The sequence below is a fragment of the Ailuropoda melanoleuca genome, unplaced genomic scaffold (genome assembly GCF_002007445.2).
Source record: "Ailuropoda melanoleuca isolate Jingjing unplaced genomic scaffold, ASM200744v2 unplaced-scaffold8496, whole genome shotgun sequence".
NCBI classification, from domain to species: domain Eukaryota; kingdom Metazoa; phylum Chordata; class Mammalia; order Carnivora; family Ursidae; genus Ailuropoda; species Ailuropoda melanoleuca.
In genome coordinates this window covers 15,372-32,893 of record NW_023253876.1, presented here as the reverse complement: position 1 = coordinate 32,893, position 17,522 = coordinate 15,372, and the positions used below count along the sequence as shown (strand labels likewise).

The following is a 17,522-nucleotide window of genomic DNA, read 5'->3' as shown; positions in this document are numbered from 1 at the left end:
CATCACTGGCCTATCTGATTTCACTTTTAAATTATACTTTCTTAATCCCCAGACACATATCCATCAGGAAACGAGGTTTTCTTGAAAAGAATGGGGGAGATCAAAATACAAATACGCAAGGCATACTTTAAAATACATGCACTTCGGTGGCTCCTGTGTGGCTCAGTCATTTAAGCATTTGGTTCTTGATTTTGGCTTAGGTCATAATCTCATGTGGTTGGATCCAGCACCCCCATCAGGATCCACACTGGACATAGATTCTACTTGAGATTCTCTCTCTCCCTCTGCCCCTCAACCCACTCCAACATGCTCTCTAAATAAATAAATAAATAAATAAATAAATAATACTTTTGTAAAATTAAAAAAATCAAAACACATGCACAAAAATTCAGCAGAGAAGAGGGAAATGCTAAAGAATGACTATTTGACCATCATTTTTTCAAACAAATCCCAAGAATCACTGAGGCTATCTAAGGAGCCTCACACATCTGGACCCTTGGCCTCCATCACCTCTGGCTTCCCCTTCTCTGCTCTCACAGTCTATCCCTGATCATAAACAGAAATGAATCACTGAACACTAAAAATAATAATAATAATAATAAATAAAAAGAAAAAAGAAACAGCCAAACAGTAAAAGCACATATTATACATGTTCAAGTGGCCCAGATTTTTAACCCATCCCAGTGCTAAAGGATCCTCTGGATAACTTTTCATTGCTTTAGGATCCCCCAGACCACACTCCTGTCCCAATGCTGCTAGAAGATCAAGGTGATCTCATTATCAGAGGCAAACTTAGTTCGATGATTATTTCCAAACAGCCTAAAACAAATATAAGTCTTCTCAGAAATCTCTCAGACAGGTGTCAGGGGTTTATTACTTTTCATACACGCAAATAACTTGCACACCCTCTGTGTACATCCCATTCAAACCACCACAGCTGTGATTTGTGGTCTCTCTTCTGTCAGTCTTAGCCATCCAAAATCTCTCTAAAGGAATCTCAGGCTCTCTACTTTTCTTCTCATCTCCTCCTCTTCTCCCAACACATTTTTTCTTTCCTGATTTGAACCTCACTTTTCCCTGGTAAAGAATTTTAACTCCCCTACATTTCTCCTTTTGAAATCTTCACACATTGCCTCTAATAAACCTGACCAAGTTCAAGCCCATCAGGTAAGTGCAATATTTTTCTAAAAGGAAGGATAATAGTTGTGAACAATTATTAGTAACCTTTTTTAAAAAAATACATACACAAGAGACTATGGACTCTGGGAAACAAACCGAGGGTTTCAGAGGGGAAGGGGGTGGGGGATTGGGATAGGCCAGTGATGGGTATTAAGGAGGGCACGTATTGCATGGAGCATTGGGTGTTATACGCAAACAATGAATCATGGAACACTACATCAAAAACTAATGATGATTAACATACAGTGATTAACATATAATAAAAAATTAAAAAATAAAAATAAATAAAAACAAATAAAAAGTAAAAAATACATACATATCATATATCATAATGTCATTTAATATATAATACATATTAAATAATATAATATGATTATATATATGTTATTGCTGTAGTTACACAAACATATATAAAAGATATTGTATATAATTGCTAGGTGGCTCACAGACCCCACCTCCAGGAATCCATAAATATCCTGGTGGCCCTGGATCTCAGGTTCAGAACACCTGCTCTAAAGTATTTATTTCCTCAGCATCTAAGGAGCCTTAAAGGAAGAAACCCAATTTGGACAGGGAGTCAGAGCATGATGGGAAAAAAATGAAAACCAGCATGCCAGAAGTATAGCAAGAAACAGTAAAATTTAACCAGAGCTAAAAAAAAAAAAAAAAAGTAGGAATTTCAGGGTAAAATGTATTCAGAACCACCAATCCACTTAGGAAGACCTGAGTCCTAAACAGGCAAGCTTGATTTCTGAAATCCTCTACAACCATTTCTGATTTATAGCATCACTACCCTGTTCCAGACTCTCCTTATAAATGACCTCTCCATTGTCAACGACCAATTAAAGTATGAATTGAGCAAAGTGTGTTCAGAGGGTGTTGGTAACCCTAACAGTGACCTGCTGTAGAGGATGGGTCAGAATGGAGGCAGATCTGTGTTCCCAAGGACAGTCCTTGCAGTCTTCAGAGGAAGAAGACAGAAGTGACAAGGGGAACATGGACACCAACCCCATCCTGGTGTGGGGTCCGTGACATAGAAGGGGGCAGCTAAGGCTGGGAAGGTAAGAAAACAGGAAACTGAGTCACTTACCTGCATACAGCTGTGCCTTCCTCCAGACTGAAAGGGAACACACCCTGGTGAGACCTCAGTCAAAACAAACCTGCTCAGCATTGATCTACTGGCCCTTGCCTGTCCTCTGGGCTACAGGTGACACTAGCTGCAGAGTAGGGAAAGGCTGGAGAGGAGAAGACCTCCTGCCATGGCTGACAGCAGAGTGTTGTGGGAAATTACCTGGACCACAGGTCAGAAAGTCTGCATTGCAGACTGAGTTCCACCCCTGTCTGCTGCTGCTGTGTGACCTCTGCTAAGCCAAGTAGCTGTCCCTGGCCTCAAAAAAAACTCAAAAATTCTTATTCTCTCTGTGGTCAATTTTGCTACAATTTGTCAAAAATTATACAATGTGAGGCATCAGGGTAGCTCAGTCAATTAAGTTTCCAACTCTTGATAATGGCTCAAATCATGATCTCAGTGTCGTGAGACAAGCTCCATATCGGGTTCTGCACTGAGTGTGAAGCCTGCTTAAAGCAGGATTCTCTCTCTCCTTCTCACCCTATGCCCCCCATCATCTCCCCAACTGGCTGGCTCACACACTCTCTCTCTCTCCCTCTCAATCTCTCTTAAAAAGAGTGTAAAATAAAGTAAAATAATCTATATAAGAAAATCATACATTGTATGAAAAGATTGTAGGGATAAAATATACATTATTTCATAATTGTAAAAAATCATTACTACATCCAGTGATTTTGAACACAGAGGTATTTGAGAAATAACCCAAAAGGAGAGGTGATTTCATGCAGAGATGTGAGATGAACTCTAGGGTTAAAAGTGGCCAATCCTGGGGCGCCTGGGTGGCGCAGTCATCAAGCATCTGCCTTTGGCTCAGGGCGTGATCCCAGCGTTCTGGGATCGAGCCCCACATCAGGCTTCTCTGCTAGAAGCCTGCTTCTTCCTCTCCCACTCCCCCTGCTTGTGCTTCCTCTCTCACTGGCTGTCTCTCTGTCAAATAAATAAAGTCTTTAAAAATAAATAAATAAATAAATAAATAAAGTGGCCAATCTTCCTCAGATAAAACATCATTATTTGAGGGATTGGCAGCTCATTCCACCACATTCTCACACATAGTCTGTCCAGTCCTCTACCCGTCACTTTGTGATCACAACTTCCAGGAACTGGGGAGAACACACTCTCCCTAGGTGGTATTATACAGCTGAAATCACACTCCTAACATTAATGACCCCATTAATTTATATACTTCCTTTACTGAAATCTCAGAGTAACTGGCTTTTGGATTCTACGTGCTGTCTCAGAACTAGTTGCACTGAAGGCTGAAAACCTAGCAATATGGTGGGTAGGTCAGCATTGGAATAAACCCAAGATGTATGACAGACTCCAAGGACCATCATCACCCCCAGGTACCCAAGCATTGGCTGAGAAACAGGGGCCCAGATTAGGGAAAGCTCATGGAACAGTGTTCTGCCTCCCACCAGCTTCCACTTCTGCCCCAAGAAAGGGTCCTCAGTACCTGCCTGAAAAAAAGGAGAGGAGATACCTTGACTTAGGTGGAACAAGAGACACAATGACATCTGGACAATCACTCACCAGCCAGGTAGACAGATTTCCTCCAGGCTGAAAGGCAACACAGGAAACAGGTGAGCTAAGAACCAGAATGTCTCCTACAAAGGGGACACAGAAAGTTCTGGAGGAAAAGGAGAACTTACCAAGATCTTCTTGGAGTTCATCTGAAAGAGAGTGAAAAATAACCATGAACTCCCATCCCTAAGAATAGCAAAGATTGCACCTGGCAAACCCACAAATGCACATCTCAGTATCCTAGAAGTTATAGCTCCAGTTCTATCACGGCTCCACAGTTCCAGCTGTCCTCTCTGGACCTCCTCAGCACCCTCTCCAGGGCAAGGGCCCTCTATTCACTTTTCCTCTGCACCAGCTACCACACTCACACGCCTTGGCCACTGTCCTGCCTCACCTCTGGTCTTCAGTGCCTCCACCTTTGCCCGTTGGTCCTCCTACTTTTCCCTGTGGAGTTTCTTCCATTCCTGCATCTCCCGGCACTTTGCAGTATATTCTCTCTTGGTATAGCAGGCAGTCCCAAGGAGTAAGAGCATCAGCAAGGTCAGGATCACCATGAAAGCTGACATCCAGGGAGAAGTCCGGGGAAAGAAGTCCTCTGTGTCCAGCCAAACACACAGTCAGGGGAATGGCCCAGGACAGCCCACCCATCACACGCAGGGACTCCCAGCCCCTCCCTATGGCCCTACTGGGAGAGGGAAACAGCACTGACCTGGGATGATAATAGCCATCGCCTTCTCCTGGCTCAGGATTGGGTTGAGGAGTGAGCAGGTCACATTCCCTGAAGAGCTGTCCCTCACAACTACAGTGGCCTCCACACTGAACAGCCCTTCAGAATCTTGGGCATGGGTCTCAGAAAATGTCAAGAACTTTTCCCCACTGAGAGCTTTCCACCGCACGTGGGGCTTTGGAAACCACCCCGACGCCTTACACACCACTCGGACCCCATCCTCCTCTGGCCCTTGGATGTGCACTTGAGGGACAGAGCCCACACCTGCAAGAGAGAAGCTGGAGAGCACAGGAAGGCCACCCAGAGACCACGATGCAAGCAGAGCCTGACCATGCACAACTCCAAGGGCAGCATTGCTTTCTGGAGGCCCCACTGGGGAGTGAACACTGCAGGGAGCAAAGCAGAGGTCCTGCCACAGAAAATAGAAAGAAGGAGCATGGGGACCTGCGGCAGGCACAGAGGGCAGGACCCTTCTCCCCAACCATGAGGCTGGGAAGTCCACTGCCCAGAGTGACAGAGGAGGAATTTGATCTCAGATTCCATCATTCTCTGCTCTTCTCACCTCACACAATCTCCAGGGCATCTGCTTGCACACCCACTGACACTTGGTTCATCACTTCCACCTTCAACAACCCTACCTACCTCCTGAGCTCCCTCCCCAGTATCCACATCCCTGGGGTTAGTTCTGCCAGGATTCCTCACAGATGCTTCAAACTCAAACCCTGAACTGGCTCATACTGGGCCCCATCTGTGATAGTCTGATGATGAAAATATCCCAATCCTTCAGCCTTCCCTATATCCAGCTGGCCTTCTGCCACATATATTTAAGGCCTTCACACTCTGCTTCTGGGCTCCATGCTGTGACTTGACTGGGCCACTGAGAGTTCAGGGAATGTGACTCTAGCAGAGGTTGGAAACTGCTTGTGCCATTGCCTTGCCCTCTGCCATGGGAGGGACGTGCTCAGACTAGCACTGCCTTTCCAGCTGAAACTGTCCTAGACCAGTCAACAGCCAGCTAAACAACACTATGTGAGCAAACCCAGCCAAGATCCACTGTCAAGACAAATGAAAATTAAGGGTAAGAGGCTTAATTGTCTCTGTTGAAAATAGGGAAGAGAGGCCTAACTTTTTTTTCAGCATTTATTTGAAGAAACTTGTGACTGTAGGTGCTTTCTCCCCTCTTGAAATGTATATAAGTCCCCAAATCTGCTGACTCACTTGATTCTAATTTCCAAACCACTCTGAAGCCAAATGTCTCTCACCCACTGCCCCTACATGAAGTCGGACAGACAACGTTCCACTGTGTTACTATATCCATGCCTCCAGTCTTACTCTCCTCTCATCCATCCTGCCTCATGCTCTCAAAGAAAACCCCCCAACCCTAGACCGTTCTGTTTAAGATTTCCTCACCTCTACATCTAAAACTCATTATGCAGCACAAAGCACTCTATACTCTGACATCTGCCTCCACCCCCAACAAAACCCCTGTCCATTACTCCCCACTTCCCTCATCTACGCCCATCAGCATGCCAGGCCCAGGACTATTTGGATAACTGTTCATAACCACAATCAGCATTCTCTCCTTGCCCCATATAGTCCAGACCGCAAACCAGAAAAGCCCTTTGGGAGAGTCTGGTGATCCCGAGCACCTGTTCAAGTGTGGGCTCCTCATGAACTTTCCTGATCAATCTCTTCTCTGTGCACCTGAATCAGGAGCCCTCTTCATTCTAGGATTACCCGCTTGCTACCACCCACTTGTCTCACCAATCACGTGGCCTCCCTGTGTGTCCCAAAACATCACCCACACTCCTGCCTCAGCTCTTTCACATGGGTGTTTCTCTGATTGGAACTCTCAACCCCAGATATCCATTTGGTTAAGTCCTACGAATCACCATCTAACATCCTCCTCTATAACCCTGCCATTTACATTTTTATTGCTTTTAGAAAATAAAGTCTACAGGGCAGGGAACTTTGTTTGGTTCAGTGATGCCTTCAGGTGCCCAGAAGGGGGGTTGACACTTTATAGGGATTTTATATAGTCACTCTGAATTAATGAATAAGTGAAGACCTTCCTTTCCTTCGTCTGTAAAATGAGGGGCTGATTTTCTTGGCCTCAAGTTTGTATCCAACTCCAATGCTACAGAACCCTAAATATAGATCGACAACCCACCTGCCACCTTCAGTTCCAAACTGGCAGATTCACAGAAGCTTCCCTTTCTGAAGAAGCAGGTATACAGCCCGTTGTCAAAAGCCTGGACATTGTGGATGCGAACAGCAGCCTCCCCCCAGGTGAGGAATTCCTTCACTAGTGAGGTCCACCCTGTGTACTAGGCCAACTGCTCCTCTCTCTGCTCCTGCTGGTTTTGATAGATGAACACTGCGTCTGAAAACTTGGAGCGGAACCACCGCAGCTCCATGTTCTTCACGTTCATGGCTGGGGACACACTACACGGCAGTGTGACGTCCCCACGCAGCACTGCCACAATGGGGTCCGAGGGGCCAATCACCATGAACTCATCTGCAGACACAGACATAGCAGTGAGAAAGCTGGAGAGATGCAGGATGGGGCAGGGAACACACTGTCAGGTGGAGTCCCAGGTAGGTGGGGATAAATGTCAGATGAGAGGCCCTGATCTGAGATACTCAGCTGTGACCACTCTGAATCAGGGCAAGTTTGCTTTTTAACAACTTTGAGACCCAGAAATGGTGTCAAAGAGACTCCCTCAGCAGCCTGTGCTCCTGGCTCCAGGCCCTTCCATGACGGACTCTCTAACTCAGTTGTTCTAACCTTCCACATACATAGACTGTATGGGCCTGTGAAACACAGACTGCTGGGCTCCACCCCAAGAGCTCCTGGTTCTGTTGGTCTGGGGTGGGTCCAGGAATGTGCATTTCTAAAGAGGTGGTGGGGATTCTGTTACTAATATTACAGGGACCACACTCTGAGAACCATGGCTCCAACCTGCCTCCTCTAAGGACAGGAGTGAAAAATGACCAGAAAGGTCCTGTGGCCTAGATGGGAATTCTCTGCTCATTCGGCCACGCTTATGAACTTACCCACACCTGCTCCTAAGTTAAATATTTGTCCCCATATTTTAGTACTCGGCTGAATTACATGTGCACTACATCTAGAGTCCACAGTTATTTCTGTTAAAACCTGCCCCCTCTCACAGGACCCAAATCACTACTTCTGACAACGGAAGGTTCACTTCACTGCCACCACCCCTCATAGGTTTTGGTCTTCTGAGAACTGATGGACATGTCACTACAGGACACTTCTGCAGAAAGACCCCTGCTGGACCTCAGAAGAGTGACTGATCACCTCCTGTGCTACTCAACTTTGGCTGAGTCACTATATGTCTCACCTGCAGAATGACAGTGACTAGGCTCCCTGTGACTATGCCATCTCCAACCCATGTGTGTGACTCTTCAACCTGTAAGCAATACCATGTCCCTCCTCTGCTCAAAGCCCAGCAGTGGCTCCACAGTTCCCCACATGGCCCACAGGCTCTATAGGGATGAGCCCCCCACTGCTCTCTAACCACCAACACTTGCTTTCCTCCCTCTCCCTCACTCAGCCCCAGGCAACACTTACCTCCTTGCTCCTTGAACACACAGGCACACTGCCAGTTTTGCTCTGGCTGCTCCACATGACAGAAACCCTCAATCCAGGGGCATCCTCACACGGTGACACACCACCTCCACCAAGTTTCATTCGCATCTCACTGCCTACCCTGGCCACCTTATGGAGCACTGCTGCCTGCCCACTTGCCCTCCTGCACATCTCACTTCCACACCCTGCCTTACTTCCTTGTCCCGTGGTCTCCACTCCTCAACAGACATAGACTGTATGGGGTTGTGCTATTTAGTACCTGCTGTATCCTGCCAGAATGAGCTCTGTGAAGATAGGGACCCTGTCCACTTTGTACACAGAGTAGGACTAAGACATGCTCCGTACCCTGTCAGTAGCTGTGAGTACGTTGAATTAATAACAGAATAACTGCTCAGACACCAATAGAGCCAGGAAACAAGAAAAGAGGGACTATTCATTTTCACACTTTTCATGGTGAAATTCACATTTTTGACGTTATAAGACATAAAGTCCTCATTAGACAACGGTCATGGTCCCCTGCCCGTATTTTACAGTTCTGGGATTCTTCATAAATGTTTCATTACAACTTCCAGTTGGAGAATCATCAAAATCTCTCTAGAGCCAGGGTCTCCCCCAGTAGCCAGCCGTCCTGATGGAGATACCAGCCAAGCTCCCGGGGGCTCTCACCCACCCCACAGAACACAGGAAGGGGGAGGGGACACACTCACCTGCAGACCCCCCAGCAGGCAGCTGGAGGAGGAGAAACAGGGAGAGGAGAAGGGAGAGCAAAGAGCCCCTGCAGCAATCCTCCATTTCCTCAGAGCTGGGGAGACACAGGGCAGGAGGCAGGTGAACACCTACAGAGAGGAGGCAGGGCCAGCCCACAGCTCTGGGCCCCAGAGCAGACAGCAGGGCTTAGGGCTGGCCACAGTCCCCAGCAGGAGCACAGACTTTCCTACTGCTCATTATGCTGATGGGAGGGGGGGCGGGGGCCACTACCCTGATGCCAAGAAAGCCCTCCCAGCCCTTTGGAAACTTTCCCAGCCTGCTCTGCCCACAGGACCAGACCCTTCCCGCCTCAGCAAAGGGACCTCGTCCATGTCTGCATGAGTCACAGGCCACACGCCCAGGGACACAGGGCCCAGACTCAGGCCCCTCCCCATGAAGGACATGCCAGCTCCCTTGTGCTGTTCCTCTGCTGCCCCAGAATTATGACAGGGAATCACTGAGCAGCATGAGAGTCAGACTGTGTTCTCCCCAAGGACCCCGTGCCTCCAGCACATGCACCCCATCCTGGGGTTGAGTTCACCTGAATTTCAGGCCCCTCGCCCCAGCACTTTGCTGCTCAGGACCAAGGACCTGGCCTTCCACACACTTTGTGCCCAATTATCCATGATGGCTTAATAATCCCCATCTTCTCTCTCTTTGAGGAGCTTCTGCCTCAGGATAAAGGATTCCAGGAGAACAGGGGCAGCACAGAGGATAAAATGAGCTCTAGGCAGAAAGAAGGGCTTCAAACCACTTACTGTTGGGGGGCAGCCGATGGTCCTAGGAAGGACAGATTCTGGGCCTGACTGCTAATGTCTCCTCCACTCTCAGCCATTTGCGGTGTTACTTTCTTAGTCAAGGTTCTTGACCGGCTCTGCCTCAGCTCCTCATCTGCAAAATGGGGAGAGTAACAGTACAAGGTATACCCCAGGGTATAAGAAAAAACCTTTGAATTTATGTATGGAGAGTCAGTACATGTCATTAGAACAGTACCTGGTGCTAGGAATGCCACAGAAATGTCATTAAATAAATGAGTAAAGTGCAGCCCCCACTGTAGTTGTCCTGGGTCTTCTCAGGCCTCATTATCATCCAGTACCACCATCCTCTGCGCCACCACCAACTCAGCCTTCTCCTCACAGCCAGCCGCTCCCAGCTTTCCTCTTCTTGCCACAGATGTCTTCAGAACGCAATCACCTGCTTAAAAACCTGGAATTTTTGGAGCATCTCTACCTTAGTAGTGTGAGATCTCTGCTGTCCCCAAATCTGCTCTCAGAAATTGCACCTGCAGTTTGCTGCTCAGAAACCCCGCTTCCAGATCCAACACTGGTGCCACAGGCTCCTCTTCTCTGAAAGGCAGGTGGTTCCCAGGAGAGTGGAGAAACAGAGCCTGGTACAGGCTGCAGGGATCTGTCCCGAAACAGGGACCTGGGGCACTAAGCACTCCCAGACGGAAGAACCCACCTGCTCTGACTCCTTCCACCGTTTGAAAGTACAAACTGACAACAAGAAGTCCCAGCAGACTCTGCCCTGCCCTCTGGACGGTGCACCCTCGTGATCAGGAAGGAAACGGCATGACCAGAGCCACAGACACAGGCCAGGTGCAGGTACCCCGATCTCCCTGCAGGAGGACCACAGAGACACAGACCCAGCAATCCTTTCCTGAACACCTGCCACTCTCCTGGTCGCCTAACTGTTCACTACTAAGATGATACCATGTCTGTGGGTGCATCTCAGGTGCAAGAGCCTCCGTGGAGTCACCATTGTGGCTGCTTTGCTTTTCTTCACCAGGAGACCAATACATCATCCCACAACCTGGCAACAGACAGGCTAATACTGGGCATCAGGGTCTTTCAGGACCAGCTCCAGGAGCCTGTCCCTGCAGAAGGAAATGCACAGTGCTCTGTGGCTTCCTGTACCTTACTATCACACATGGCCTGGGTGCACCATTTACCTCCCTCCCTGCCAGGCCGCAGTCTGCACCAGGAAAGGCAGATTCTGAAGGAAAATCATGGAGCACTAGGGCTTCCTCTCCAGCCCGTCCCTTCCTGCAGTTCCCCATCTCAGTAAAGGGCACCTGGGTTCACCCAGTATGTCTGCCAGAAATTTGAAGCACACTCCTGACACTCTACATTCTTAGTCTACTTCCAGTGTGCTAGGAAGTTCAAGAGTTTCTCAAATTCATATTCACTGCCAGCACCCAACTACAATAAACCCTTATTTCCTCTTTGGCCCAAGCTGGGTTTCCCTGCTTCCCCATGAATGTCCCTTGCCACCTCCAGCCTCACCTCCTCAAGTTCATTTTCCCTCCAAGGTCATGATCCTTTCAAGGTAGCTCGTGTCAGCTCTGCTTCATGCCTTCAGGGATGTCCCTGTTAAACCTCTCATCTAGCGCTCTCAGGCTCTATCTTTGTCTCTGACGTTATCCATCACTTACCCAGTTGGTCGCTCACTAGCCTGGGAGAGTTACTCCAATTCACAGACTTTCCCAGCCTTGGGCCTTCTCACAAGCCACTCTCTCTCTGGTCACCATTCCAGTCTCACCTAAAGTGACCTTCCTCAGAGGGGCCTTCACCAACCTGCTCGTCCCCACATGGGCCCCATACACGTGCTTGCTGGTGTTTTAGTGGCACCCTGCTCACCTCCACAGCCCTGACATGAGATCTTCTGTGGAATGTCTGTGGCATCCCAAAGGGAGCCACTGTGTGCCCTGTGCACGTGTCCAGCGCACAGTAACACTCAGGAAACTCTGCTTGAGCTCGTGGGCGGAGCAGTCACTTCAGCAGCTACTCAGCCCTGTCCAGATTTGGAAAACACTTCATTCCACTAAGAAACAGGAAGAATCCTAACTCTGACCTAAACAAGTCGGCCCCTGGGTGGATACAACTCCACCATCTTCTCTGCTCTTTTTTTCTTCCTACCCCAAACATATATGCAACATTGAAGCACCACCAGGATAGAAACTCAGATTTAACCACCCTACCCATGTTTGCTCCCTCAAGCCCGCCCAGTGCTCAGGTGTTCATGTGTTAATTGACTGGTGTTAAGACATTAGCTTGGGCTAACACTTCGTGGCCACACTTCTGCCAGCTTCCTGTTATTACTGTCTTCATTCTATAGGTGAGGAAACCAAATCTCTCAGAGTTCCATAACCACACAGCCAGCAAAACCTCTCCCAGCTTGTGCTCACTCTCAGTTGTTCTGAATGATCCACTGTGTTTGTTTTCATGAAGCAAGGACTGACTGACCCATTGATGCCTGGGAGTGATTGGTTTCTGCTCAGATTCTTGTCTGAGATATTACAAATATGGGCAAACCCAAGACATCTGGATATATCTGAACACATCCCATGTTGTCATCCCCAAACGTCCATTCTGCTAATATCCACTTAGACTCAAGAATATTGGGGAAATCCTTCTTAACTGAAAAATATAGAATGAACAAGAACCAATATTTGCTTCCAGGTCCATCCCCCAGTGCCCCCACCACATCCTGCCCAACAGGGAGACTCTTCAAGGCCTGAGAGACATTAGGGGAATATTATTAAAAGACACTGGGAATGGGCGCCTGGGTGGCTCAGTTGGTTAAGCATCTGCCTTCAGCTCAGGTCGTGATCCCAAGGTTCTGGGATCCAGTCTGGCATCAGGCTCCCTGCTCAGTGGGGCACCTGCTTCTCCCTCTCCCTCTGCCTGCCTCTCTGCCTACTTGTTCTCTCTCTCTCTCTCTCTCTGTCAAATAAATAAAGAAAGTCTTTTTTAAAAATTCTCCTATTAAGGCCGGTGATAGGTATTAAGGAGGACACGTATTGCATGGTGCACTGGGTGTTATACGCAAGTAACGAATCATGGAACTTTACATCAAAAACTAGGGATGTACTGTATGGTGACTAACATAATATAATAAAAAATTACTGTTAAAAAATTCTCCTATTAAAAAAAAAGACACAGGGAAGAAAGTCAAATTTTATTGAGTACCTCCTAAGTGCCAGGAACTGAGCTACACAAGTTGTATTCATGAAGCATGATTCTCACTCAGGCAAACGGAGATGAAGGAAGACATGAGCCCTGCCATCCAGTAACCTTTCATCCAGGAACTTCCTAGAGGAGGGAGGGTTGGAGCTGCAGGGACACTGCCCCCCACACCCCTGCACACCCCAGTCCTCAAGCCCAGCCCAGCCCCCAGCTCCACACAACTCAGAGTGAAAGAGGAGCAGGAAGGGGACCGTGGACTCAGAAATGGCCCAGCGTGATATGGCCAGAAAGCTTATCTCTCCTGAATAACAGCTCTTGGATCCCATGTTGAGAGGGGAGGCGGAGGAATGACCAAGCACAGGGAAGATCTTCCTGAAGGACACTGAAAGGACACCTGCAGACACTGCAAGAAGGACACCAAACAGCGAACTTCACTGCCCTCCCCCAGCACATTAGGCTCATGGCCCAACTGCTTTATCTACAAACACTGTTCACTGGCCATGAATGACTTTTCTTGCTCAAAATATAAATTATTCTGATACTAATCGAGTTAATATTATACTTGGTACTTTAACAGCCATATAATACCTCTTTATTTATTTTAATTCAATTATTGACATATAGCGTATTATTAATTTCAGAGGTGGAGTATAGTGATTCATCAATTGCATATAACACCCAGTGCTCATTACGTCAAGTGCTACCCTAATGCCCATCACTCTGTTACCTCTTCCCCCCAATTCTCCTCCCCTCCAGCAGCCCTCAGTTTGTTTCCCTTAGTTAAGAATCTCTTATGCTTTGTCCCCCTTTCTGATGTTTAGTTGCTTCAAGTGCTTTTGAAGCAGCTCCAGAGAAATACCTAAACCATAAAACAAGGGCTAACATAAAATGAATTGTGATTTTATAATGTGCCAGTTGGTGGAAAGGATTAAACCCACTTATTAAAAAGATGTAATAAAATAAAGCTTAATTTATTTTAAATTTTTATGATTTTTTTAATTTGAGTATAGTTGACAATGATACATTAGTTTCAGGTGTGCAACATAGTGATTTCACGAGTTAAATATTATGCTATGCTCACCATGAGTATACCTACCATCTAACTGGGATTCTATCTGCCACTCTCTTCACCCATTTTGGCCCACCCCCCCCACCTCCCTTCTGGCAACCATGGTTTGCTCTGTGTTTATAGGTCTGATTCTGCTTTTTGTTTGTTGTTTATTCATTTGTTTGGTGTTTTAGATTCCACATATGTGTAAAATCATATGATATTTGTCTTCCCCAGTCTGACTTCTTTCACTTAGCATAATACCCTCTAGGTCCATCCATGTTGTCATAAACAGCAGGATCTCATCCTTTCTCCTGGCTGCATAATATTCCGTTATGTATATACCTCCTCCTCCTTATCCATTCATCTATCAGTAGACCCCTACATTGTTTCCACATCTTGGCTATTGTAAATAATGCTGCAGTAAACATAGGGATGCATATGTCTCTTTGAATTAGTGTTATCATTTTCTTTGGGTAAATACCTGATGAGAGAAAACAGAACAAAGGCTGGACTTTGCTGTGGCTCCTGGTCTCCAGGATTACAGATTGTAACACTCCTACAGCTCCCTCAAGGACTTCCTTTCATGTTTTACCACTATAGCTTTGTTCTTCTTAGTGTTACTTCCCTGTGATAACCATAAACACCCCCCAAGATAGACGTTAGCAATCATCCTTCAAACAGATGGTCCGTTGATACATATCTGAAGGGTCTCAGGACTAATGTTTTACTAGACAGTAGTAAATAACTATCTTAACAGCATCTAGCCTCTCAAGGTCCTGGAAGACTTGTTTCCAAATTTCTTAGAGACTCAACACTAACCCTAAACCCCACTAAGTAAAAAATATATATCAGTTGCACCTCACGATACCCGTGCAGCTTTCTGCCCATGGGTCCTGTCCCTGTGCTAAAATAAAAGCATCTTTCTGCACCAAAAACATCTCAATAATTATGCCTTGACTGTTTTCTCACTGGGCCCACATCAATATCCATAGTGATATTATTGGATCACATGGTCTTTCTATTAATTTTTTGAGAAACCTCCATACTGTTTTTCACACTGGTACTAATTGACATTCCCACCACCAGTGTACAATGGTTCCTTTTTCTCCTCATCATCACCAACACTTCCTATTTCCTGTCGTGTTGGGTTTTGCCATTCTAACAGGTGTGAGGTGATATCTCATTGTGGTTTTGATTTGTATTTCCCTGATGATGAATGATGTTGAGCATCTTTTCATGTGTCTACTGGTGATCTTTATGCCTTCCTTGGTAAATATCTGTTTAGGTCCTATGCCCATTGGTTAATTGGATTGACAGGGGTTTTGGGGGATGGCTTGTATAGGTTCTTTATATATCATGGATATTAACACATTATGGGATATATCATTTCCAAATATCTTCTCCCATTCACTAGGTTACCTTTTGTTTTGTTGATGGTTTCCTTTGCTATGCAAAAGGATTTTATTTTCATGTATTCCCAATAGTTTGTATTTCTTACCCTATCCCTTATCTGAGGAGACATATCTAGAAAAGTGTTTCTATGGCTGATGTCAGAGAAATTATTCTCTGTTTCCTTTTTTTAAAGGATTTTATTTATTTACTTGAGAGAGAGAGAAAGCACAAGTGGAGGAGGAAGGGCTGAGGGAGAGGAAGAAGCAGACTCCCCCTGAGCAGAGAGCCTGATGCAGGGCTTGATCCCAGGAACCTGAGATCATGACCTGAGCCAAAGGGAGATGCTTAACTGAATATGCCACCCAGGATCCCCACTATATATTCTTCTAGGAGTTTTATGGTTTCAGGTCTCACATTTAGGTCTTTAATCCACTTTGACTTTATTCTTGTGTACAGTGCTACAAAAGTAATCCAGTTTCATTCATTTATATGTAGCTGCCCACTTTTCCCAGAATCTTTTTTTAGATGAGACTGTCCTTTCCCCATTGTATGTTCTTGCCTGTTTTTCATAGATTCACTTACCACAGATTTGTGAGTTTATTTCTGTGCTTTCTATTCTCTTCCATTAGCCTATGTGTCTATGTTTTGGAAGCACTGTTTTGTTTTCATTACTACAACTTTGTAGTATATCTTGAGATCTGAATTTGTGATACCTCCAGCTTTGTTCTTCTTTTTCAAGAATGCTTTGGCTATTCAGGGTCTTTTGTGTTCCATAAAAATTTTAGTATTATTTGTTCTAGTTTTGAGAAAAATGCTAGTGGTATTTTTATAGGGATTTCCTTGAATCTGTTGACTGCTTTGGGCAATAGGTATAGACATTTTAACAATATTAATGCTTCTAATCCATGAGCATGGCATATCTTTCCATTGGTTTCTGTCGTCTTAGATTTCTTTCATCAATATATTGTAGTTTTCAGAGTACAGGTCTTTCACCCCTTTGGTTAAGTTTATTCCTAGGTATTTTAGTATTTTTGGTGCAATTGTAAATGGAATTGTTTTCTTAATTTCTCTTTCTGCTACTTGTTATTAGTGTAACAGAAACACTATTGAATTGTGGGCATTAATTTTGTATCCTGAAACTTTACTGAATTCATTTATTATTTCTAGTAGTTTTTTTGGTGGATTTGTTAGAGTTTTCTATGTATACTGTCATGTCAATTGCAAATAGTGGCAGTTTAACTTCTTCATTACTAATATGGATGCATTTAATTTCTTGTTCTTTTCTAATTGCTGTAACAGGACTTTCAGTATTCTGTTGAATGAAAGTGGAGAGAGTGATCATCTTTGTCTTATTCCTGATCTGGGAGGAAAACCTCTCAGTTTTTCTCCATAAAGATGTCATTTGTGGGTTTCTCGTAGATGGCCTTTGTTTCATTGAGGTACAATCCCTCTAAACCCACTTTGTTGAGGGTTTTATCATAAATGGATTTTGAGGGGCACCTGGGTAGCTCAGTTGGTTAAGTGTCTGCCTTTGGCTCAGGTCATGATCCCAGATGCTTGGGATCGAGCCCCACATTGGGCTCCCTGCTCAGTGGGGAATCTGCTTCTCCCTCTCCTACTCTCCCTGCTTGTACTCTCTCCCTCTCTGTCAAATAAATAAATAAAATTTTTTAAAGATAACAGAATAAATGGATGTTGAATTTTGTCAAATGAGTTTTTTCTACATCAATTGACATGATCATACAATGTTTTCCTTCATTTTGTGGATGAAATTTATCATGTTGGAGGAAGAAAATCTCAGAGTTAAGATGGCGGAAGAGTAGGGGCCCCGTTTTTCAGCTGTTCCCCTGAGCCGAGCTGGATAGGTACCAGACCATCCAGAAAACCCACGGAATCAACCTGAGACGCAGGAAGATACATCTGGATCTCTACAAATGAACATCTCCAGCACTGAGTACTGAGGTAGGAAGTGGGGAGCCGTGAATCCCCCCACAGATCTCGGAAGATAAATGGAAGGTGGAGGGAGCCTCCATGCTCGGGCGCCGGGAAGCAGTAGCCACCTGCACTCAGGAGTGGGCCAGACTCTCCGACCCGCACCAGTGAGAGAACAGACTGAGACTGTGAGCCTGGGAACGTGCGCATGACCAGACTGAAAACCAGAGCTCTGGTGTACTCACTGGAACTAGACTGAAACC

General features: G+C 45.8%; 1 protein-coding gene across 1 annotated transcript; it reads right to left on the bottom strand.

Moving 5' to 3' along the window:
* Positions 1 to 3,830: 3,830 nt before the first annotated feature.
* Positions 3,831 to 9,248, bottom strand: LOC117800866 (butyrophilin-like protein 2). Its single transcript, XM_034653409.1, is given in 7 exon segments — positions 3,831 to 3,865; positions 3,958 to 3,978; positions 4,539 to 4,820; positions 6,727 to 7,074; positions 8,152 to 8,197; positions 8,877 to 8,898; positions 9,217 to 9,248. Coding segments are annotated over 7 exon segments (786 nt in total).
* Positions 9,249 to 17,522: the final 8,274 nt, after the last annotated feature.